This window comes from Athene cunicularia, assembly GCF_003259725.1.
Source record: "Athene cunicularia isolate RWA chromosome 2 unlocalized genomic scaffold, athCun1 chr2_part1, whole genome shotgun sequence".
NCBI lineage: Eukaryota > Metazoa > Chordata > Aves > Strigiformes > Strigidae > Athene > Athene cunicularia.
This window is the reverse complement of record NW_020799095.1, coordinates 47,823,542-47,848,538: the sequence shown is the minus strand read 5'-3', so window position 1 is coordinate 47,848,538 and position 24,997 is coordinate 47,823,542. Positions and strand designations below refer to the sequence as shown.

General features: G+C 40.8%; 1 protein-coding gene across 1 annotated transcript in view; it reads left to right on the top strand.

Annotated features, from left to right (window-relative positions):
* Window positions 1–24,997, top strand: part of OXSR1 (oxidative stress responsive kinase 1) — a 93,372-nt gene that overhangs the window by 33,849 nt on the left and 34,526 nt on the right. Inside the window, exons 4-5 of the mRNA XM_026842097.1 lie at window positions 9,567–9,708; window positions 24,737–24,792. Of these exons, the coding sequence (XP_026697898.1) occupies window positions 9,567–9,708; window positions 24,737–24,792 (198 nt within the window). The remainder of the gene's footprint in view (window positions 1–9,566; window positions 9,709–24,736; window positions 24,793–24,997) is intronic.

Genomic DNA, 24,997 nt, shown 5'->3' with positions numbered 1-24,997 from the left:
GTGCAGGAGAGGCAACAGCAATGTTCTTGGCCTTTTTCAGGAGAGTATGTAACCTCTTTGTTGTATACTGCACAGCTGCCTTAGCTAGTATTTTCACAGAGGTTTTCTGTCAGAACCAAGTAAGATTAGGCTCATCCTTGAACTTCCAAATGTTGTTTCTGTTTATCTTCATTTTTGTGGTGGGTTTTTTTTTGTGTAAAGCTGGAAAAAAAGTCAGATTTTATAGACCATCTTTTCATTATCAAGGCACTACAAATGTAAAGACCACACTGGAACATTTTTGGAAAAATAATTATTGCTTTAGAACCAGCCTCTTGGTGCTGTGAATAATGACCTGCTTGTCATTTAATATTCCTGTTGAATAGGCTTCTACATTCTGCTGGCTGATAATTGACCCTTGTGCAGCTCTGGCATTAAGTAGGGTACTTTCAGTAAAGTAGTGCTGTGAAATCTCACTGCTTCTTACTTTGTTGTGTATGTTGAAGATGAGGGTTATACTATAAAAGATGAACGAATAGTAGCTTAAGACATACACCCCCCTGCCCTCCCCTCCTGTCCTCCAGCATTTCAGTGAGCCAGTGTTAAGTTTTCTTACTTAAAAAGAATCCTTTGGGGGTTGGAGGTGTTGTTTAAATATATGGAAAGACTTTGAGAATGACCTGTCACTACTTACTGTACAGGAGGGTACCTTGAGAGGTATTTTTCAGCTGTTTAGATTTTATACTTTTTTCATTACTGTACTTCATAAATATAATTTTTAGATCTCCTAAGGAAATTCTACAGGATGATCTTGATGGGGGAAGAAACTTGTTTATTGGAGCTTTCTGACTGAAGACCTTTTAATTCATTTTTAGTGAGACTATTTCCAGTTGTTTTTAGGCTGATTTATGTAACAAGACACAGTTTTAAAACTACTACTCATTTCTTTGAGCCTACTTCTTATCAGTAATAAAATGTCTAGTTTTGTGGTCATCTGTCATCCAGTGGGAAAAATAATGATCTGAGTTTCTCAACAGGAAAAACCTTTGAGCTGTTTTTATAAACCAGAAAGGAAAAAAAACACTAGGGTGCAGCCTATTTCATTCCATCTAACTATTCAAAGAGCATGGGCTGAGATTTGTATATCCCAGTAAGCACATATAAAATTTGTTTTGATGTTCATTCTGTATCTTCATTGTGGCTTTTGTACTTGAGAATCTCTTTTGGGTAAAAGTTCAGAATTTTACTGCTTCTGTTCCATCAGTTTCAGTCTATGCTGGCATGGGTTTTCAGGCTGAAGCCAGTTTTAATTTCAGCATACTTACACTGACCTTACACTGATAAACAGCCCACAAGATAGACAAGTCTGTAATGCAAGCCTTTTTGTTGTTGTTGTAAGTGAAGCTTGCTTTATTTTCTAGTTGCAGTCATTTTGTTGAAATCTTAACCTAGTCATATATGCAAGTATTTTAGAAACATCTCTAAGGGAAAATACTCTAAATTCATGAAGCATTATTGTCTGGTAACAGTACCTTGCTCTTCTGAGCAGCCAGCCAGTGTACTCAAAGGTAGCTTAATTGCCTGACCAGCATGGTTGCTGAAATTCAACTAGATGTCTTCACTTTTTCAGGTGTTGTGGTGGTAGAAGATAAAGTTTTCCATCTTCTAAAAATCGCCAGCAGTGAGGAAGTAGCGTACTGGTGAGCTCTTAGGAAGTAACATGTAAAACTGCTAATCTGCATCAGAGCCAAGTCACACAGGCTGACTGAAGTTACTGCTGAAAGCAGTTTGAACTGGCAGATTTGACACTGAAGCAGATGTAGAGCGTCGTTGTTGCTGATGGCAGAAATGTGGCTGTGATGATATCCATCTGGTAGTGACAAGAGGTGCTGGTGTGTCCAGTTACTCTGACACCCTCACAGATCTGGTGATGTGTGTCTGAGGTTAGTGAAGTATCTGCTGTTTTGATTCCCTTCAGTAGAAATTTCAGACCCTTTCCTCCAATGATGAAACTGTTCTGTAGGCATCTAAGCTTAGCAGTGTCAGCTTGGCACCCTGGCCTTTTGGCCCAGTGTTACTCCAAACTAAACTCTATTTCTAGACAACTGCTGACCTGCTCTTTGCCTTGCTGGCATTCCCCTGTCGTGAATTCTACTCATGCCTTTTTAAAGCCATCTGCAGCCCAGTCTTGCGCTTTAACTCCTGTGGCTTTTCAGTAGGAAGAGAAGCAGTTTTCCTTTTGTTCTTGTGCTTTTTCTGATTGTGACCTGTTTGCTCCTCTAAATTCTTGCTGGTTTTAACAACAGCTCTCACTTCACAGGTGACCCAAGGCCATGGCTAACTCTACAAAACAATTGCTTGTTTGCAACAGCCATCTGTGGTGACTTGCTACATAACACAATTTTTACTGTCTTAGCCTACAGCAGATGAGACCTCTAAAATATTTTTAAACAGTAAATGCTTTAAATATTGAAACATTTCCAGATAGGGCTCTCAGATCTTCTTCCTTCTTGAAGGCTCCCGATTAAATCTGCTAAGGAGATTACTGTATTGAAATAGCTAAACCTGTTATTTTCCAAAAGTTTTTAAGATTCAACCTCTTCAACTTTTGATCTAGATTTGTCTGATGAAGTGCTTGACCATCAGTTCAGCAAGCCAGACCAGAAGGGAAATATGGCAAGTCTTAGGTCTCTGCCAGGGAGATAGGACATCTTTTTCTACTTCTGCTGTGTTAATCTCTGAGCTGGCCACTCCTAATTCCAGCAGTGAGTTATGATCAAAGTGTAAGCCACAGGTTCTTAGAAACCCTCATGTTTATGTTAAATTACTTTGTTAGGAGAGCACTATGCTATTTTGAGTCCATCTGAAGGGTTTTTAACTTTATTTGTAGACACACAATTTCAAACAATTAAGGATAAGTCAGAAGCAGGTAGGGACTGTACATGATTGTAGAATGCGGTGTGTAGATACATTGCCACTCCTAGCTATAATAGGAAAAACATGGAAAAATCTTGTCTTCAGATTTTTCTCCTGTAAAGGTGGAAGTGACAGGGAATAGGCTGTTTTGCCCCCTTTATTGTATTATCTTGGATCTTGCCTTAATCTTGTATTTCTTACACGTTCATGCAAGCGCTCTAGAGAAAAGAAGTGAAAGTTTCCTTAACTCTCCCTCTGTGCTGAGGTTGGTTTCACCTGGGTTAAGAAGAAACTTCAAAACCAGAAACCCCAGCAATCTACTTAGATGTCTTTTCCTTTGCTTTGTATAACTTGTTCTTTCCTTTACTTTTTTTCTGTATCTGTATTCCTCAGACCCAGAAGTACTAAATCCAAGCAGCTGTTCCTCCTTTCGCATTTTCTGCTTCCGTTTGTCAGAGGTTGACAAGATGCAGATTTAATTCTTGGCTCTGACAATCAGGCTCACCGAAACCTCTGGTTTCTGCTGAGATGTCTTAAAAGAAGCAGCAGTGAATCCTGCCAACTTCCACTTCTCAAAGATGAAGCATGTTCAGCACCAGTGTCCATCAGGTTTGGGGCAGATCTTGGTTCTCCCAAAACTGTGTAGTGATCCCCAGCACTGTTTTCCAGCCTAATTATGCCGGGCCTCTAAATGACTAATCAATGCACATACCGTAACCTGCTCTTTTTTTTTTTTCCTGTTGTAAATTAAGTTAGTGTTAAATTTTCTTGTTCTGCTTGCCAGACAAATTTAAAGGGGGAATTTTCTTTTAATTTATCTTATCCTGTATCTTTGTCCTGTCACTTAGGTTATAGTATAACATGCAAGATGTGGTTCCCACAGCAACTAGCTCAGCTGTACATTTCTTTTGCCTCTGGGGGCATGTAAAATTCCAGCTGTAATACTTGTGCATGTATCTGCAATCTTGTTCTAAATAAGCTTTCCTTTCTGCTCAGGTTTTTGTACACCATGTGCTGAAGCATTAAGCAGCATGGCTGATGGCTGCCACTTAAATACTTTCTTCCTCTCCTGAGGAAGAACATCAGAATCAGGCTGCCGAAGTGCCATTACACGTGCTTACTTATATAGGTGAGGTCAAAGTAATGTGGATTTGGAACAGGAAGCCTTGATGTTTGGGGTGGCTTGCCATTGAAGGTGAATCAGTGGAACAATTTAGGCTTCTTGCCCCGAGGGTGCAATTAGACAAAAGTTTTCTCCAGCAGGGAAGCTGGTTTAAGAAGTTCCTGGCTGCTTGGTCTCCACCCTGCCTGGAAAACTGGATTACCAATTATTGCAGTGATCTCATTTACAGTATGGCTTCATAAGCATTGGCACAACAGGGAGTGGTGTACTGTGGAACTCTTTAATCTCATTTTGTTGCCAAAGAAAACACCAAGTAGCACATGGTACAGTGCATGGGGTGCAAGACAAGACTGCATTTACAAGGTTGCAAGACAGTCCATTGCCAATGGTTTGCCTGATGTTAATGTGCAAAACCTGAAGATCCCTCTCTTACCAAGTCAGGATATTGGTCTGCTCATGGGTTCTTGTGTCTTCATTCCTCAGATACCAATGTCATAGGTGGAAATCAACCCCTTGCTTCTGGAAATTAGGAACTGGCTTATGTGGATTGAGTCAGGCCTAATTAGATAGTCTCCAGCCATGCCAAAACAGGAAAGGTGAACTGTGGGGCTTCCTGCTCTTCACTCCTGGAGGGCAGTGGAGGGTGCAGTGGGGTATCTGTTCCATTTGTGCAGCTGGACAAACATTAGTCTGCTGCAGAACTGATGTGAGCAATAAGGACTTCAGAAAAAGTTGCTTGCTTCATGTTTGTCTTTGACCTGCAGTAGTTACAGGTTGGATTTTATCAGGTGAGGGTAGGTCTGTGTACAGCTAGATCCTGGTGACTTCTGCTGTTGGTAGGAGCTATTGCATTAGCAGATTTCAGAGCTTGTGAGTTTGAACAGAAAACCACTTTCAGTTGCTGTACGGTTTACACTGAGAGATCGTGCTTTACTCATACGTATGTAATATGGTCTGCGATTGGTGTCAGAGTATACTGAGACAGTTTAAAGATGAATGATTAATAAGGCAAAACGCTTTATCAGATTGCACAGTATTTTGTAGGCATCCTGTTGGTGTGCTGCACAGTGTATATTTGATGTGCAGGAATTTGTTTATAGCTGCATTTTTTCCACATCAATCTCTAAATGTTCTCTCCTTTCTTTTGTCTTCTCTTGGGCTTTGCGATCAGTTGCTCATTACCAGACTTCTTTAAACATCCATATTAATGACAGCATTATTTATATTTACTTTTAGGCTCCAGTTCTGGCTCTTCTCTCTGTCCTGTTTGGCTTTTCCTGATGTGCTTGCCATTCTGGGCTTGGAAAAGCTTTCCAGTTAGCCTCAGCCAAACTTAATTTCTTTTTCTCTCCACTGAAGGCTGACCCTACTGTTTTGTGAATCTGTAGCTTCTACTTGTGCATTTCTAATGAAAAAAATCAGGAGGTAGTTTGTAATCAAATCTAGTACCATGTATAATACTTGCCAGAGTACTTATCTAAAAGAGAAGTCAGGGAGGCGTCAAAGGCTTTTATTTTCTTTTAAAAATACATTGTAGTAGGTTTTTTTTTTCCCTTGAAAATCTTGTGTTCACTGATAGAGTTGCATGCCTTACTTCCTATGTGAACCTCATCTTCTAGCCACTTAGATTGAGAGACTTTTGTCTTGCACAGTGAGATCGAACAGTTTGCACATGGAGTACAAATCCATACTGAAACTGCATTTAAGAAGAGGTCCAAGCAGAGATGTTCAGATGTACTCTTGCTTCTCCAGTTACTCTTAAACTGTTTTGGAAGGTGGCTCAGGAACTGTCAGTATCTGGAATCATGGTGGTGTTTTGAAACAAATCAATTTGTAAAGCACGTGCTTTTGTGTAGATCGGATCTTGGTTCCAGTTCAGCTGAATTAGTTTCCAGTTAATTTCTAGCAGTCAATGTATTGCTGGATCAGGAACAGGCCACTCTGTGCAAAACAGTTGTTTTCCCCCCTAGGCTAAGGATAGGGCTCTGAGCTACTAATCTGTTGTTTGAGTGTAATGCAGTTGATGTAAGTGAGAAAATTTATTTATATCCTAAGGCAGTGGAGGTCTTACCCCTAGTAAGTGTGTCAGGTGCTTAACTGAGATCCTGGGGAGCAACTTTGCATTGAATTGATCAGGCTAATGCTGAAATCCAATCTCTTCTAGCAGGAAAGAATTTTCCTCAATAGTGAAATTCCCATGACTTCTGCTTTTGAAGTAGCTTTGTACTTAGCTACGTTTAGTTTCTGTTTGGGGATCTGGGTATTCTGTTGTTCCACATCAGGCTTCCTGAGCCAGAATGCCAGAAAATTTGAAATGTGGCACAAAGCAGTGCATGGAAATGCAGCTTGGCTTCATTCTTCATGTTCCTGTGGTGCTGTGCTTTATGAAGTTGCAATGGAGTTGGGAGTCAGTACCAACTCCCAAATTTACTGATCTGAGTGCCAGTAAGCAAAGCTTCCCCCCCTGCCCCGTGCAAACTAAGTGGGGGTGATCAAGTAACACTTTCACCAGGAAAGTGGCTCTTGGGTTGCTTTTCTCCTGTTTCCTGAACTAAGCATTTTGCTAATAGCCTTTTTGCTGGTCTCATTTCTGTAGAAAACTGGCAAATTCCTCCACTACTTTGAACATCTCAACGTGAAAGTGGTTTTTAAAAAAATGCTTAAAAAGTGGCAGGCTGGACTGGGAGCAGATACAGCATGGGTGTGAATTAGCCCTTTCACAACGAAGTCTGGCTCTGTCCATGCCCTCTTGTCTGTCTAACACCCACCGCCTTTGCTGGGCTAAATACAACTTCTAACTTGGCTAAATACAGGATTTTTTGGCCAAATGAGCACCATATGATCTGCCTCCTCATGTTCCCTGAGCCCTTTGCAGGAGAAGGGAAATGTTTATGAACAAAGTCTGCTAACAGAGTTGTGGGTGGAAAGAGGACAAAACGAGTTCGTGAAGAACCACATATTTTCACTGGACTTCTGAAACAAGTGACAGTTTGTTCTCCAGATAAAGGCACATTTGAGAGGAAAAACCTGAACTGTGAAAGTCAAGGGTTTTTTTGGTGTTGTTTTTTCTTAGATGTCACAAAAATTCTTGTCCAAAATAAGAAGCATTGCAGCTTGTAAGTACATATTTTTTAGATATAAATATGTGACAGGCTGAATCCCAGGTGAGTCCTCATAACACAACTGAGGATCTTTTTCTCAGACACCAGAACCTAAAGGTGAGATTTTTGGTGAAGGGGAGGATGCTCCAACGTCTGGGGTTTTACAGTTTCCTTTGGTAGCGATAATCTTTCACCCGTGCAGGAAATCCAGTGTATGTCAAAACAACCTGAGTTACAGTTGGGTGAAACCTTTTGACTAAGACCCTTGTCAAAACTCACTAATGATGAGTGTGTGTGTTTCTGTGCTCAGATAGGGTAAAGAAGGGCTGAACACTGCTAGGAGTATTCTTGCACAAAATGTTAGGAGGATGTTATGCAACATCATTGCTATACTTTTTTTGTTTTCCTTGGGTTTTTCTGTTCTGTTAGTGGCTGATGTGTTAAGATCGTGTCTTCTGCAAATATCTTGAACCAAGCAAAGGTTTTTTGGAAAGAGAAAGCTGGAGGTGCCATCCAGGGCAGCCAGGGAGCTGGTCTAATTGCTTGCTGCTGACAAAGAGGGTTTCCTGCCCAATTCACAGATGTGTTCTTCCTGCTGCTTACCCTGCTGTTTCTCTTCATTGGCTGTGGAACTCATCTGTTCAGAGGTTATGCTCACTACCAACAAAACATAGCTTCCCCCTCCCTCTGTTTATTTTTTGGTGGATTTGGTGTGTTGGCTTGGTGTACAACATGAGGACTGGTGCTGGTGGGCCAGAGAAGATAAAGTACACAGCTTGGCAGAGTGGGGAATAGTGGCTTTTCTGATTGCAGCAAGCTGTTAGATGAACTCAGCACATACCATTGCCCACAAAGGGACACCATGCACCCATGTAATTGTTTCCTGTGCAGTTTGAATTGTGCAAAACAGGCTTTTCCACATGGTGTTCATACTCCAACCTTGCAGCCTTTTTGCTTTCATGTGAGAATCCAAAAGTAAAATACTTTTCTATGCAAAAATCTATCTGCACGGTTGTTTTAACCTAGAAATTCAAATAGGATAGTTAATAAAATCAGTTTTAAAGGGAGAAGGAGTTTTTGTCTACCTGAACCTGAAGGATGAAATAATAATAATAAAAAAAAAAACCAAAATAAAAACCAAACCCCAAAAATCTCTGTTATATTTTTCTGCTTTTGTCAAGAATTTACAAGGTGGAACTTGTAATTTCCCCCCTGACTAAATTAATGAGAGTAAGTTTCTCAGCTTTTGCTGTTCTTCAGATAGAAAAAAATGTTTTCTCTTATGATTTTTTGATTGCAAGTTAGGAAGAAAGAACTCTTCTAAACTTTCCTAAACCTTTTAATTTAGCTTTTCTAAACTAGCTGAATTAATACTGAGATGTTATTTTCGTATAAACTTACTGTTCAGAGACAAAGCTGGGGTTTGTGCTTTGCAGTTGTGTCTGCTTTTCTCATTCTTTAAGAACTTCCCAATATTGTTGACATTGCTTTGTGCCCATAGCTGTAAAAATCCTACTAGCTGACTATCCAGTCATTAAACCATAGAAAAGCCAAGTTTGAAGGGGCTAAATAGTAGAGGCCTGGAAAACAGGCTTAGATGTCCCACAGTAGAGCAATAAAAATACAGTTCTGAGAAGACTGTCTTCAGTCCAGATGCAAATACAAAGAATACAGTACCCAATATATCATGAAAACAGGACCTTGTACAAGAGGCATGTTATTAGTCGTTGATTCTGTTTATTCCTGGGTGCAATTCAAAGAGGTGCTTTGGTCTATAAAGCATGGTTTGTCATGCAAGATGATGTAATTCACACCATGGTTGGGAGAAAGACTAAGCATGATGTTTCTAGGGAAGGATCCAATTTGTTCCAGTTTTATACACAGTGAAAAAGTGGCTTGTTGTCCAAATCCAGCCTGATTTGTTCTATTTAATAATTTCAGCTTTTTTTCTGTTAGGGCAGTGTCATCCCTTCAAGGATTATATTTTTCCTGCTGTTCTTCATAGAGCTTATAAGAGCTGAAAAAGAGTCTAATTTTATCAAGCTTGTTGCCTTCGGCTTGTGAGTCCTGGCAGCACCCTGCTTTTTCCATTTCCCCCTCCTGCTTCTCCAGTACTCAATACTAAAACAGCTGTAGCGTTGGTATCAACTTAAAAAACTTCCAAGAATCCTGTGTATATACACTTTACATTTTGGCTTCTTCAGATGACTTCAGTTACTTGTGAACACAGGAATTTTACAGTCCACCTTGAAGATCTGCACCCCTCTAAGGATCATTGTTCCCTCTGCTTTCCTGCAGAAAAAGCTTCAGTTACTGGCTTTGATCATGTCCATCATTGCTTCTCCTCCCAATTAATTCCTTGGATTTGTATATTAAGTGATTATAAAGTATGCTTAGTTGTGAATCAGTTCTTCTAGTTTAAATTCATGTGTTTAACTCTTCTCTAGGTTCTGTTTTGGACATTATAAAGCACATTGTGGCCAAAGGAGAACACAAGACTGGTGTTCTGGATGAACCCTGTATAGCCACAATCCTTAAGGAGGTGTTGGAGGGGCTGGACTACCTGCATAAAAATGGACAAATCCACAGGTATCTTTCATTTTTGTCCTGAAATGTATGTCACTGAAACAGAGTATCTGAGTGTATGCAGTCTCATAGCACAATGGTCTATGAGGACTTGGAAAGAGGAAAGTAAAGGTGGGAGCTTAATCAAAACTCAAATTCAGATGTCTTCTGCTGTTTTAGAAAATGCTATGACTAGGTGAAGTTTGGGTAAACTTCAGGGTATTGAAAGTTCTGATATAGAGAATCTCTTTCCAAATCTTAACTATCTGCTGTAAAGTGTAGTTGTTGAGCTTCAAAACTTCAGCTGGTTTTGTTTCTTGCAGAGCTGCAAATCACCAAGAGCACTGTATAAGAAGTGTTGAGCAATTTAATAAGGAGCCCTTCAAGTCCTGTTCCTTTTTTTTTTTTTTTTTTTTTTTTTGCTAGCTACAAGATTAACATAATGAAATTTTAATTGGTGTCATTTTGTTAAAAAAAAAAAGTGGAAACAAAATTAGTGGAGAAACTACTCCTGTTTAACTAATGGCCTGTTGTTTGATGGATCACTGAAATGCGTGGGTTTCTGTGCTGCTCTATCATTTGGGAGATATTTTTGTGTTTTCCTCTCCCCTGGTGTCAAGGTGTGGTGTTTCTTTCAGGAAGAGAGGATACTATGTTCTGCCACTTTAAAAAGAATGAGATTTGCAATCCTAAATACATGCTGAAAATAGAATATACTGCTTGTGGGTAATATACATCATCCCAGCCACAGACTGCTGCTGGGAACAACAGCCTCTTCTTTCTTGGAAATTTTGTGAGCTTGGCTGTCTTCTGGTACAATACCATTGTAAGCATTGCTGCTGCTATGCTGGAGTAAGTTTTGTTGTCTTATGATGACTACACAAGAAGAGGTAACTTTTTACCAAAATGTTATTTTAATTAGAAAATCCAAGAAATACTTGTTTGATATTTTTAGTCAAACCAACTGGTTTTTGTATGTTGTTTTAGGTTAAAAAGAAATGGTTGAAAACAGTTCTAGTGGAATTCTTTTCCCTGAAAGAAGTCTCAAATTTCGTTTTCCAGTCACCGTTAAAATGATCATTTAACAAGAATGTTTGTCTTCACTGAAGACAGTTTTGATTTTGTATCTGGTTGCTTAACTATTTTTTTAGTGATAAGACTTGAGGCAGCTCTTGGAATTTACAGTGAAGTAATAAACCACCTTACTTGCTGAGTGCATGGTAATTTTTCACCCTTGCCATAAGTAATTGACAAAACCATGTTCATCTGTGATTTGCAGTTGACTGACTTGACTGATTTAGTTCATCTTCTGGACTAATGAAATTCAACTGTATATCTTAAAACAGCAATAACCTGTTAAATTTTTTTTTCTGTAGATGTCAGATAATGATTTCTGCATTGAAAGAGAAGTGGTTCTCCATTTGACTTGCTGTAGTGAAATAGAAAAACTAGTAATTGTGGTAAAGATTATAGAGGATAGATTCATTTGTGTGGTTGGGGTTTTTTTTTGTTTTTTTTTTTGTTTTTTACTGTACTCAGCAGAAATATGATGTTCACAGAAAGTTCAAACTGCTTGGTCTGAAGAAAGTGTGATTCATATTGAATCATTTAAAAGTGGACTGAACCAAACCTGCTGTGACCATTCTCATCCTGCTTGTTGAAGCATTTTGCCCATATTTAGGGAACTAACAGAATATAACAGAATTCAAAGCTGTGTCCTTGTAGCAGCTTATGGTTGTGGTTGTGCATCAGCTACTTTGTGTGTGTTGCATCCCTATATTTTGGGGCTGCTCCAACAATTGCATAATGTTTTATCAGAAAAACATTTGGATTACCTCATTGTACTGGAGCACAGCAGTTCTGGAAATTTGGAGAAGTGGTAATAGTTATGATACAGAAGGCAAGTTGTGTAGTTTCCTACCTGTGATGCAAAGGATGGATTTTTATCTGTTGCCAGAAAGCAAGCTTAGATGCCTTTGAGGGGTGAAACATGTTTCCTTAATGGAGATAATCGTTCTGTCTTGCATTTTATCCAGATGTGTATACACTGAGAAAAACATAGTTTAAAATTGTAGTGAAGATGGGAGTCTTCCTCATACACAGGAATGTCTGTATGGTTTTCCTATTTTGCTTAACACTAGGGGTCATAATACTGGTCATGCCTAATGGGAAAGGCAGGTGGAAATCTTGCAGTTGTGCCAGAGATGCTCTGAGAGGAAGTGTTTAAAATAACTAAACTTTGGTCCCGTGGGTCAGTGTAAAGTATCTGGCTCTAAAGAAAACTGCATCAGCTGATGATTGAACTGTTGAATATAGTGTCTGCAATGTGGGGCAGCTGTTGTTAGGGTGAACTTCAGGCCAAAGCAAGGTCAGCTGTGAAGGATTTAAATTGAAGGGCTTTGGTTAGACCTGGAGCAACCAACTCAAAACAAGAAGCCACCCAGCAGAATGAAGTGTTTGGCTGGGTGCTTAACACTAAAATATCCCAACTCTATTTGTATTGCACAAGGAGAAAACTACTTGATAAAGTTAGAGACACAGTATGGGTGAAATGAATGTAATTAGCGCATCTGAAGTTGGAGAACCAGGCTGGTGATAAAGCCTGAAGGATGACTCTCTGGACCTAAATGTAATTTTGTGGGCACTGCTGACCTGAAGCGGGGGAGAGCTTGTTACTGCTGTAAATCATCAGTGATATCAGAGAATATATGTCTGACAGTGGAGCTGCTTGATACTTTTCAATTATGCATAATCTTAAATGGGTAAATTAAGTTAACACGTGGAAGACTGGTTTAATGAAATTCAGCTGCTGCTGAACCTTACTCTGTGTAAGCCTGCCTTGAACTTAATGTCACTTCCAATTAGGGTTTGGGGAGCTGGCTTCATGTGGAAGGGTAAATCCCTGCTTTGGTCAGTAGAGTAGTTTGACAGTATTCACAGGAGGAGATTAGAAAGCCAAATATCTAGTGAAGGCTTAAATTATTTTTTTTTTTTTATTTCTCTAATTAGCAGGGCTGAGACTTGAATAGATGCCATTATTCAGCAACAAATGCTTGGGTCTCACATTGTCCAAAGTGATATTTTTCTTGCGTTTATCTTGCAAGGGCTGTTGGGAACAGTCTGAGGCCTTCTGGAAAAGATAAAGGAGCAGGCAGAATTTTCATGAAACACTCTATACCAAGGTAACAGTTACAAATGATTCCTGTCTTTCTCCAAAATCACCACTCCCTTCTGTATCTGTGGGACTGATGGCGCTCTGCCTTCATTGCCATGTGCCTGTCCCTGGCTGTGCCTCCAGCCAGCTGCTGCCGTCCTTGTTGCATTTTTCTGTATAGCACGGTGATCCCACTGACAACTTGAAATACCAGTGATCCGGCTCATGTTAAATGAGTTAAATACCTGGGCAGCAGCCAGCATGTCGAGGGGGAGGGCCAAACTCAGAAACCTTTGGGTGAAGCTGTCCTGAAGAAATCTGCTTGGACACATTTTTTTATGAAAATCAAGCAAGACTGACATGCTGCGACGGTTGCTCCAGGACTAATCTTGTCTGGGTGACACATAGGGTATGGTTGCATCTCTTCCTCGTTTGGACTGTGATTCCTCTGTGTATTTGGGGATTAGTAGGAGTTTGAATGACTTGGAAATAAAACTAAAGCAAAACCAACCCAAGCGGTTTTATTGCTTAAAAAGACTTGTTGGACGGAAGTTTAGGTCTTTTTTCAGGTGGTGCTCTTTATGGCAGTCTGACAAATGAATCATGCTGATTAACTGTTACAAGGTCTCTCTGTCTTTCTCCCTATTTTTATCTCTGAGCTTATCTTCTGTTCATGATTAGTTGTTGTGTAACTGAATATTTCAGTTAGTCCAGGTGAAATGATATGCTACTCAAATATAATCAGATTCTCCTATTGCACCATAATAAATGTGATACTCACATGCTTTTTTGTGAAAACAAAAAAGTGTAGGAAGTGGTTTAAGGTTGCATGCACTTGAAATAGTGGCATGGCAGTAATCCAACTATTACTTTGTTTGCTGCTCTACTTCTTAGGGTGCTAGAGCTGCAATAGCACACTTAATATGCTGAGTTAGATGAGCTTGTGCCCCCAAACAGAATGTTTTGGGTTTTTTTTTTTGATGTCTCTTCAAAATCAGTTTTCGGAGTGTGGGGCAGCAGGATGCCATGGCAGCTGTTTGAATGTTGCTTTGAAGAGACACTGGAACCAATATTCTTGCTGGTTTTTTTATGCCAAATATATTAGATTATTTTTAGGACCTAAGGATGGTCTTGCTACAGGATCAAAGTTTAATTGTTGGCCTCTTCTGCCTATATTAAGAGAAAATAATTTCTGCAAAAAAGGGTGTCTGTTTATGAGCACAAACACATCACCAACACTGGTGTGTTGGGTTTTGCTGGAGAGTTCCTCCAGTAGTGAGTTTTGGATCTAAGATGAAGGAGCTGATGGATATGTTTTGGCAGAACTCAGCTGTCCTACAGGATTCAAGCATAATTCTCATGTAGCTGATTAATGCATTGATAGCTGTGCTGGCAGGTATTGTGGTTAAACTGGATTCCAGTATGCCTCTGATTATTTTGATGACTGAAATACTGTACTTTTTTGTTTCTCTAGCAATACTGTAGGAGAACTTCACAGCCCTACTCTTCACAGTGCTGTAATCTTGTTTTGGGGAATGTGTATTAGAAGTTTGGTAGGGGAGGACTGAGGAATGGATAATGGGATGTGGAGCATTTCACCTCTAATTGCCAGTTTGATTTTAAGTCAGGACACTACTAATTTGAAAGCTAGCTATTGCTCAGCTGTGGGAAGTGGAATTTTATATTTACTGTTCTTTGGACTCTTCTCGCTTATGGTAAGGGATGGGCAGAAATAACCTTTAGAGGTAATTGTTAATATAAATTTTAAAGCTTTAATTTGTAAACAGTTCACTAGCCAGAACAACAGAAATGTTACTCTTGGGTGTCTTGATTGTACTGGGGGATTTGTTCCCCCAAATAAACACCTTGCTGCGTAGCATCAAGAACACAAGGACCACCGAATGTCCACTCTCTGTACACAGCAGTCAGACTGTCACGTATTGTGGTGGCTTCGCAAACCAGCATGTTCTCCTGGTGGCTGTTTCTTCCACTGCATCATCCAGAAATTCATTGTTTTTTAAAAAAATAGTTTCCCTGTGGTTGCAGAGAGAAAATACGAACCAGATGTAAATCCCAAATCTGCAGACAGCCAGAAACAATAGCTCCTGTGGAGACAGTTTTCCTCGAAGTGGATAAAGACAGTCTCTGCTCTGAAGCCTAAAAACCTGTCAGTTAAAACTCGGATGGTAAATATCGCTGTTGATGAAAACACAAGAGTGCTGGAGGCCCTGCAGTGACTCCAGGCTAATGTCAGTGCCCCAAACTTCATGGGCTCTGCATGTTACGAGGGTCCATGTAGCAGCTTGCAGGATGATGCCTAAAGCTGAGTGCTTGCTGTATGACTGTTGTGTTCAGGTGTCTGTCCCTGCATCATTCCCCTTGGACCCAGGTGCTGCCTCTGGACTGTGACACTGGGTGTCCTGCAGTAACAGTACCTTTGATTTAGTCCAAGTGAAAACAGCTCCTTGGTACAATTACTATGCACTGCATTAAAAGGGAGGTGAATTTTCAGGTTTTTCTCCCCTCTTTGTTACATGGGGACAAGATGAAAGAAATATGTCAGAAAAGAGCAAGGAGAATAGAGGTTGGGGTGATCTCTGAAAGGTTCAACAGCAGTTGACAGGTTTTGGTCGGTGATCCATGACTGAGTTGCACACTCAACTAATAGGGTTTCTAGCAACTCCCGAGTTGTCAGGAGTATTTGGATTTGATGTGTTTCCAGGGAGAGTAATCTTCATTCACTGTCTGCAACATTAATTTTAACAGTTGAAAATGTAATACTCTCTTGCCTTTTAACTTTGAAGAAACCAAGTACCATTCACATGTACGTACAACCACTCTGTTCGTGACATCCTTCTTGTGTCACTGCTTTTATCTGGTATAGATCACTGGAACTGTATCACCCAGTATATAGGCTCTTGCCACGTCTCTCCAGCACTAATTGTTTAAATCACTGTGTTCATCCTGTTCATTGTTTCTACCATGATGCATGGAGTGAATAACCCACTTCAAAAAGATGGTTTTGGATATTATCCCTTGTTGTAAAGCAGCAGATTTTCTGGCCTTCACAGGTCCTAAGAGCTGCATATGTAGAGATGCTTTAAGCATTTATTCAGGCCACTGCAGTCTCTTAATTCATGTCTTATGTTAAAACATGAGAAAAAGGTCACTTGCTAAACTTGTGTGGTAACATATTAAGCAGACTTGAAAATTTTGTGAGGCTGCATCAGAAATTACTTTGGCATGTTTATTAAATCAAATTATATCCTGTCTTGCAGAGTTCTTACAAAACTTAATACTTTCAAGAACTAAAGTGAGACAAAACCCACATGCGTTTAGGATGACAAATAGGGAATTGCACAGAGAAATCTATCATTTCATGGCAGCCTGGAAAGCATCACTGAGTTAAACTGGGTATGCCAAGAGGACTGTTCCCACTATCCAGATACCCAATTTTATAACTGCTTTCTCCATTTTATAGGAATAGCTGGATGAAATAAGGGGATCTTCTTCTTCCTATGGTGGCCATGCTTAAAACTGTCGTCTTCTAGATTTTGGAGAAGGAAGTCAAGCTGTCAAGTCTCTTATGAGCCCTGGTTGTCTTGAATTTCTCCTTCTGTATCGTGTTGCAAACATTGCTGATCAAGAGCTGTGAGTGGCTTTGTAGATATGTCCAGTTCTTGCCTTGGAATGGGGAAGGCCTTGGACTTTGTGTGTGTATAGGTATACATACTGCTTCTTCAGAACAGGGGTGCTTGTTGCCTTTTGGAAATTAAGACCTTTTTGAGCTTTCCTATATCAAAATTTTTGGTCCTTATTTAATCCAAGTTGATTGTGTTTACTGGAATGACTTTTCATCTATCCATCATGGCAGGGTCAAGGCAAGGAAGTGTGTGAATCACTGGCTTTCCTGTTTCTTTTGCTACCTGATCCATCTTGTACTCAAACTGGGATGATCTGTAGTTTTGGGGAAATTACTATTTCTGAGCACAATAGGAACATGTTTTAGCAGGCAGGAGATACTGCGGCATGGTGGCGTGCTTCAATAGTATTGCCACATGAAGCATGCTGACCTCCTTGCATGTTAAATAATTTGACATGAAAGATTGAAATAAGGCCATGTTATAACTTGACTATTTTCCTCTGTTACCAATGACTAAGGCAGGGCCTCCCAAAAATATCTGGGCCTCCAGGTGTAGCAGGCAGATCTTGTGACTCCTTAGCTTGCTCTGTGTGTTGCTTTTCATGCAGCAGCTGTTAAAGGAGCTTTGTGCCTTGTCCCCACTGCAGTCCTTAAGAAGTAGTAGGATCAGGAAGTGGAAGGGCTGAATAGATGAGTTTGTGGAACAAATCATAATACATTTTTAGCTGCTGTTCAGTGGTACAAAAACTTGATTTTAAAGCTGCCTAGGCAGGGCCCTTCCTTTATGGAGGATACAAGAAGAAACCGAAGTTCTGACTGAATAGAGGGAAACTTTAAGAAGTGGTGTATAAGGTTAGAGACGTAGCTTCTCTCTTGCATTGACTGCTGAATGGCTGAAACTTGTCAGAAGCCTTAGCTGCTTGGCAAATCCCCCTTGCCATAAGCTGATACTACAACAGGAATGTGCATTGGGGTGAATATGTGAAGCAACAACCTGTTTTGTAGGAGGAAGAAGTGGGGCTGTGAGGGTTGGTATGATGATTGTCTCTGTATTGGGAGATAGGGCTAGGTCTAGTATTTGTTGCACTTTATTATCTGGCTGAAGGAGCTCACCTGTCTGAAAACTGTTTTTTAAGGTTTTGGCTTTAGCTGGAGCAACTTCCTGCACACTGATGTGCAGTTGAGGTTTACTTGAGCACTGATACTGGTATGGGGGCGTGGTGATGCATGAGAAGTACAGTCCAAGGCAGACAGGATCTGTCATTGAATGGCACCTCCCTTTAACCATTGTCAGGCTTGTAAACATGTTGGAAGAGAAGGAATTAATGAGAGGGCAAAACCATCAAAGATGAAGTTGGCACAGGAACAAAAAGCATAAGCTGGACACAATTTACTGAGATAAAGGAAAGTTGCAGGCGCTATGATAACAGTGACTCTGACAGGAACGCAGTAAGTGATGTGACGCACTGCTTGCTGTCTCACACTGAGTTATCCCAAGGTCTGCAACTGTTTCTTCACTGCCTCAGCATCTCACCAGCGCCTGGAGGTATTTGGATAACTAAGATGACTGAATTTCAGGAGGATCTCCTGCAGCTTTCTTTAGTGAACCCTCCATTGTCTGAGCTGACATAGTGACTTATTCTAAAATGAATCAAACTTGGACCCCAAACCTTCTACTTAAAGCAGCAGTCCACTTCTGCAGCATTGAAGGGCAAAAAAAATCAGGAAGAATTGTACCTAGTAAGCACATCATGGATCCTCTGAAAAGTGTTTTAGCTAAAATAAAGTACAATAGGAGATTCATTTGTCACAGAGCCCTTACTCGGGTTTCTGTTTACCTGTGCCAGGAGACTGGATGCAGTTATTTCTCCCAAGAGGTTTCTTCACTGCACTGAGTGTGATCTGCCTTGGTGTTAAGGGTAAGGCATGGGGAAAACAAATCCTCGATGTACTTGTATAGCTTGTCTTGCTGGAAGCTGACAATCTTTTCCAGTAGACTTTGTCTACACACCCCTCTGCAAAATCAGTCTGTCAGTCAATTCTGCCTTTCAAAGCTTTGCTTTACACTGCTTAAAAGAACCAAAAAGAATTTTTTAAAATTCCTGATAATACTGGCTTATTTATTTAACTTTCTCCAGACATTAAAATAATAAGCCTCTAAAGTTTTCTCCCTACCTAGCCCCCATGAAGGTGGGGCTTTAAAAATGCCTCTGCCACTTATGAGGTTTGGAGTAAATCATGAGTTGCCTTGTGCTGCTGGAATTTAGCCCCTTCATTGAGGCCCTGATCTTTCACCATAGCCCAGCAGCTGGCAGAGCAGCTCAGAGAAGAGGGTAGAAGCAGTCGCTGTGCTTCCCTGATCCTGAGGTATAAAGCGTGTCACTGGGCTGGTCCCCCACTGTAATTTATAGCAGCCTGGCTGCTGCTGCTGGTCCCGGCTGCCAGTGCCTGCAAGGGCCTGCTGAGAGGGCTGTGGATGAGCAGGGTTGAAACAAGCTGTGGACTTGGCCATCTCTTCCCCCTGCTTATGCCTGCCTCAGCAGGGAGTCTGGAAAGAGGAGTATGGAAGCTGCTTTGCCAGCTCTCTGCTGTTGGAAGACCTTCAAGCTTTGGGAGATGTTCCTGAGTCCAGCTCTGCAGAGTTAACTACTGCACTGTAACAGACAGTAATTGCATCTTTCCCAAGAGTTTGGGACTTCAGGCTCAACCCTGTGGCATGAAAATGTTAGTACACACAGCTTTTCTGATCAGGAACAGGGAGCATGCTAATGTACAGCACTTCTAATACAGTTGTCTTGGATGCCTTCTCTCACAGTAGTGCTGAATGTGCTGACATTTGAGGGTGTAAAAATACTACTCTGCTTGCACTCTCCAGCCTAGTTTCTGTTTTGCAGCTCTGTCTCATGGTAAAGCTCTTGCCTATAGTAAGCTTTTTTATATATTGGTTTATAAGGCAAAGGGAAAAGGTGATATAAGTAACAGCATATCATTGATGGGAGAGTAATGTTTGATAGTAGAGAATGAACAGTGCTCATTTGGTATATAATGTCACAAATTGCTTCACACTTAACTGGATGTATAGACATTTTCCTGGAAGTATTTTGAAAACTATTTAGAACAATTGTTAACTCCAGCAATTGATTGCATTCAGTATAAATATTTTGAATTACCCATTACCATTAACAGAAAATAGGAATTCTTGTAGCTGGCATGCTCTTTTTTTTAAATGAAATTTGGCAAGACCAACCACTCCTTCATGCCAAATTATGCACTATAGAGTTCAGTCCATGAAAATTTATTGTTACAGTTAATGTAAATTCCATCTAATGGGCAGATGACTCATGGCTGTGCTGACAGCCAGCATTGCATCCTAAAGGCACATGTGAGCAGGTTGGAAGCAAAGACATAATAAACAGGGCTTATCTCCATTTCCCCCTTCATGTGACAGTTTTCTTCTCAGTGCTAGGCTACAGAAGTCCTGGAATGCCACTCTTTGTTCAGGTCACTTGTATTGCGGTTGAAGTGGCCTTAAATTGTCCTAGCTATTGCTCCTAATGTAGACTTCTGAACACAAGCCAAGTGAATTCTCTTAATATTGTTTGGAAATCAAAAAGACTTGTTTAAAGAGCAAGAACTTAGCATGCTTCATTGCTTTTCTTGCAAACAACAGTTCTTTTAAGTCTGCAATATGAAGTTTATTGCATATGCTAGGATTGCAGAGGTGCAGCTGATTATTGATAATGCTGCTCTCCATTACGGACCAGCAAGTCTTACTTTTTCCCTTAGTGTTGTCACTGCAACAATCACTACTATATGGTGGTGCTAAGGATTGAGGGCAGATCTGATAATTTAGCAGGATTTTAAGGACTCATGTAGGCTTTTTAGAGTGGGAACAAGCCGTTAGGATATAGTTCCTGTAGTTCCCCCTGCCCTATTGAAAAACTGTGGGGTGTGTGGGAACACTGCACTTGAAACTGGGAAGCATACATCTCATTGCCTTCCTGTGCTCCCAAGTCTCCTGTAGCTGGGAGCTTGATTGTATCAGGGATCAGTTTTGGTTATGTAGCATCTAATGGCTATGGTCCAGCCCTAACCTGGAGGCATTACTGTGATGTAACTGGTACATTAGCTTCCCAGGGCAACGAAATGCTAAACCAGTTTGGAATGCAGAAGAGGAGGGACGTCTGCCCTGCTGTGAAATACTTCAAGGCTGATGTTGAGAATCCAGCTTTGCACTGGAGTGAGTCCAAACCCTCTTCCCACTCTGTTTGTGAAGTACGAAGTAAATAAAAACATTGGAAGCTTTAGAGAAGATGACAGCTACAGAGTGGGAATGTCCATAACTATGGTAGCATTTGTTAAGCTACTGTCATGGAAGAGTTTACTCCAGCCTGGTGTAACTTCGTTTAAAATGTGATATAATTACTGCTTATGCTACAGCCTAAAGCTGCTTCCTGTTTCCAAGTATAGTAATTATGCCAGAGGCACACCGTTTATTCCAAGTGTATCAGCCTAGGATATGGTCATTAACACATTTAATAGGAAGTACCTTCAAATTGCTATACTTGGCAATAACTATATCCTGGAGTAACAAACTTCTCGCCATTCAGCTTGCAAATTTATAATCATCTCCTGATGAGAATAAACAGGAAAGCACTGTTACTCTCTCCCGCACCCCATTGCTTTAAATGCAATTATTTAATCTTAAAGATGGTTTTAAAGGAGGCTTTAGTTTTGAAGATACTGCTGGTGACAGCAGTATATGCTAAAGAAAGGGATCTGTTCACCCAGTGTTACTGGTGCTCGATGTTCACTCATTGCTGTTGCAGTGGTTGATGCGATGCCAGTACACTGGAGTGAGGAATGGGAAAGCTGGAAGTTGCCTTTATGGTACAGTAACTCCAAAAAGGAGTTGGTGTTCCCAAACATCTTGCTGTCAATCTGTTTTGCTGCTCCGGGGTGGATTATACCATGCTGGGGTGAGTAATGGCCTTTTCTGTGGGTTGGTTACCAGGAGGAAATGCCATATCAAGTGGCGATTTAATTCTGCAGTTTGACTTGGATATTTGGCAGTGGCTATTGGCCTCCTGGATTTCTTATTGTAACAACGACTTGTTTTAATTTCTTGAACCAGCTTGAAGCACCATATTTACTGACTTTTGTTTCTAATGAGAAAGTATGTAAATTTTAATTAATCCAAGCTAAAGTTAAAACAAGCCTCTGCAGTTAAGGGACTGGTGTCCTTTGGTTCTTTTCTTCCCTGTGGAATTCAATCTGAATGCTTGTTTCACTACTCTTTGCACTCCAAGCCTGTCCATCTTGTTCTCTTACAGTAGGATGGTCTTGTGGTATTGAATATGTGCTGCTTTCTGACTGCTGTTGCTGTCAGTGAAACCTGCCTGGGTTTTTTTGGACTCTGAAGCGCACAATGGTTGAGACTTCATCCTTAGTTCTGCTTAAAAACTTCCCTGGCACTTCCTTGATTGCTGAGTATGGTCTGCTTCAGGGGCTTGGTGAGCTGCTCGTGCTGTCATGACAGCAGGGGAATTTTGGAAAGGCTGTACAATGCCACATGACCCAGCTTACTGGGGAAATGCCCCAGCATCCTGGGCTGCCTTGGAGTAGGGATGGAAGAGGAAGTTACTGTTACTTGTGTCCATCTTCAGTAAGAGGCACAATAACTTAAACAGGCAACCTCAGTGCATGCTATTCCTTTCCCCATAACCTGGACCTGGCAGGCAACTTTGGAAGGGTGTCATGCATCCTGGTTGTTGCAGGAGAGGCGACTGTCTGGATAAACATTTCCAGTAGGATTGGAGAGTTTCCTGAACACCCTCTGTTCCTGCTGAATTAGTGCTGATGTGAGGGAAGATTCCTGGAGATGACTGCACCTGTGCCAAGCACATTTCATGCTATATGAGCCAACTCCTTCCATAGGAAGCAGCAGACTTGGACACTGTGCTCTTATGGATCCACGTGCTCATGGGGTTGGATCCCAAAGACATCTTCTACCTAAATATTGGCAAGGAGCTTTTACTACTCCCTTGCTGTTATGACCATAAACACTTTGAGGGAGTGCAGAGATTAGTCAGGTTTTATATCTCTGATGGCGATTAACACTCCACAACTCCAATTGTATTGGATTTGGCCAATGCATGCTTAGGGGGTGGTAGCACACCTACACACTTAATGTTGTATTTAATCCCTACAGGTCCCTTTTTTCTCCTTAAGAGTCTCCATACAGGGCAGTGCTTATGCTTTCTTGTCTGCAGTGGCTGCAGCTGTTAATTGCAGGAAGAAAACAAAATAATGATTCTTGGAGGGAAAACTGATTCACCCCTAAACAGAAGTTCACGTATTTGGACAGTGTAAAATGTGCAGGACTGGAGCTGACTGGCATTGATTGCTTTACATTTGTCATTTGTCACTGTCACAGCTTCTTACTGCTTTGAAACCCATTCTGCTATGAAGTCAGCTTCTCAAGGCTATCTTGCTATACATCTTCAGTGTTTCCATGTAGATCTGTCCAAGTGTTCTTGATCATTAAAGCAAATCAGTGTTTTCCTGTACTTGCTCTTACACTTGTTCTTCAAACAGGGATTAGGCTCCAAGATGGTCACTGCTAGCAAGAGGTGACCGTTTGGCCGGACTTGAAATACTTGTTTGAAGGCTAAAGGCTGCTGTCAGATGCAGTTTGCTGGTGAAGTAATCTTTAGTGGGATTGTCTTATGGACAGTCTTTGTTTATTTTTGTTCTGCTGCATGCTGGGGAAAGCCTTGCCATGCCAGTGTCTTAGACTGGGTACTGAGAACAATCTAACAAATATGAATGCTGGAGAGGATGTGTTTAAAATTATCCTGGCCTGGAACTGGCAACGGCCCAGGCTGTTCAGAAGAGCAAAGGCTGAAGGAGGAGACTTCCAGGGCCTGAATGCGGCTCTTTGGCCAGGCCATCACATCAGTTCTGTTCTCATGATGCATGAGGGAGGAGAGAAAAAAAAAAGCTTTTGACTTTTTGTGTGTGTGTGTGTGTGTGTGTGTGTGTGTGTGTGTGTGTGTGTGTGTGTGTGTGTGTGTGTGTGTGAAAGGATTTGGAGTATTTGCAGAAGGCAGTCAAGGGAGAATCTGCTTGTTCTGGGTTTGGGTGTTTTCTTCCTTTTTTTTTTGTTTCTCTTCCATGCAGGTGATTGTCACTAAGGTGTAAGGAGTGTTGTGAATTGCTATCTGTTCACTGGCATCCACTCACCAGACAGTTGCTTTGTTTGCAGCCTTTTCTGAGCTGGTACCTGCATGTGCTCTGGGTCTGCATAGTTTCCTAGCCAGTGCAAGCTTAGCAGCCATGTTGATGAACATGGGTATCAGCCATAAAGGTGCTTCTCTTGGCTTTTTGTGGGGAGCAGCCTGAGAAAATAAGCTGTAAAACTTTAAAGCATGTTTGGAGTGAAAGTAGCATTCCCTCAAGGATGGAGAAGTACTGCTGTTAACCTAACAAACCAGAGGATTTTTGTGGTAGAAAGGGGATAGTACAATAATTTCCATAGCACATGCTTGGATGTTCTTGTGCATTCATTGACTTGAAAAAAAAAAAAAATCCGGGAGACTTTTTCACTAAAGTTAAGATTTCACAGGACAGTGGAGTGGCCCTGCGTTCCCACTCTCACTGTTTCTGTTGGACCAGCTCTTCTTAATAATGTGATTCAGTTCATTAAGCCACGAGCAAACAACATTTTTCTTCTGTTTTTTCACCAATGTATGGGGCTAAACTGATTTCCTGAGGAAGCATGTGAACTCCTCCAGATTTGGAGAGCAGAGGGACTTGGGGCTGAGGAAGAATAGGATGCATTCAGTGGTAGTGGGACTAGATCAACTCACTGTCTCTTGAAGTCTTCTCACCTAAAAGGGTACATGAGCATCAGACCAGTGCTAGATTGTGTTTTCACATTTTTAGCTAACTTAAGAACTTTGAACAAACCATGTTCTTTGTGGTTTTGCCGATACCTTCCAAGAAGTTTTCAACTCTTTTTTTTTTCTGTGCATAGTACTTAAAATACTACTAGCTGTAAATCATACAAATACCACTCAGTATCTGTCTACTGAAGTTACAATTGGTGTTAAGTCCCAACTGTTCCTGCATGATTGGAAGCAGGAGGTGCTAATGCAAGAAAAAAAAAAGTAGTAATAACCCTTTAATATATTTTTGTTGGTTGAAGGAAAGATGTAATGACTTCTACTTATTGTTGCTTTATTTTTCTGCAGGGATGTGAAAGCAGGGAATATTCTTCTTGGAGAAGATGGCTCAGTGCAAATTGCAGGTAACTTCCCTGGTAGCTTTGCATAAACTTTAGGTGTAACCATGTATCCAAAGAGATGGTTTAATGATCAAGAAGAAACATGCATAAAATGTTATCTTGAAGTCCCACACTTCTTAAAACAAATGAGCAACAAAAGCCAACACCACCAAAAAACCTGACAAAAACCAAACACAAAACAAAACACTGACACCCCCACCCCCACCCC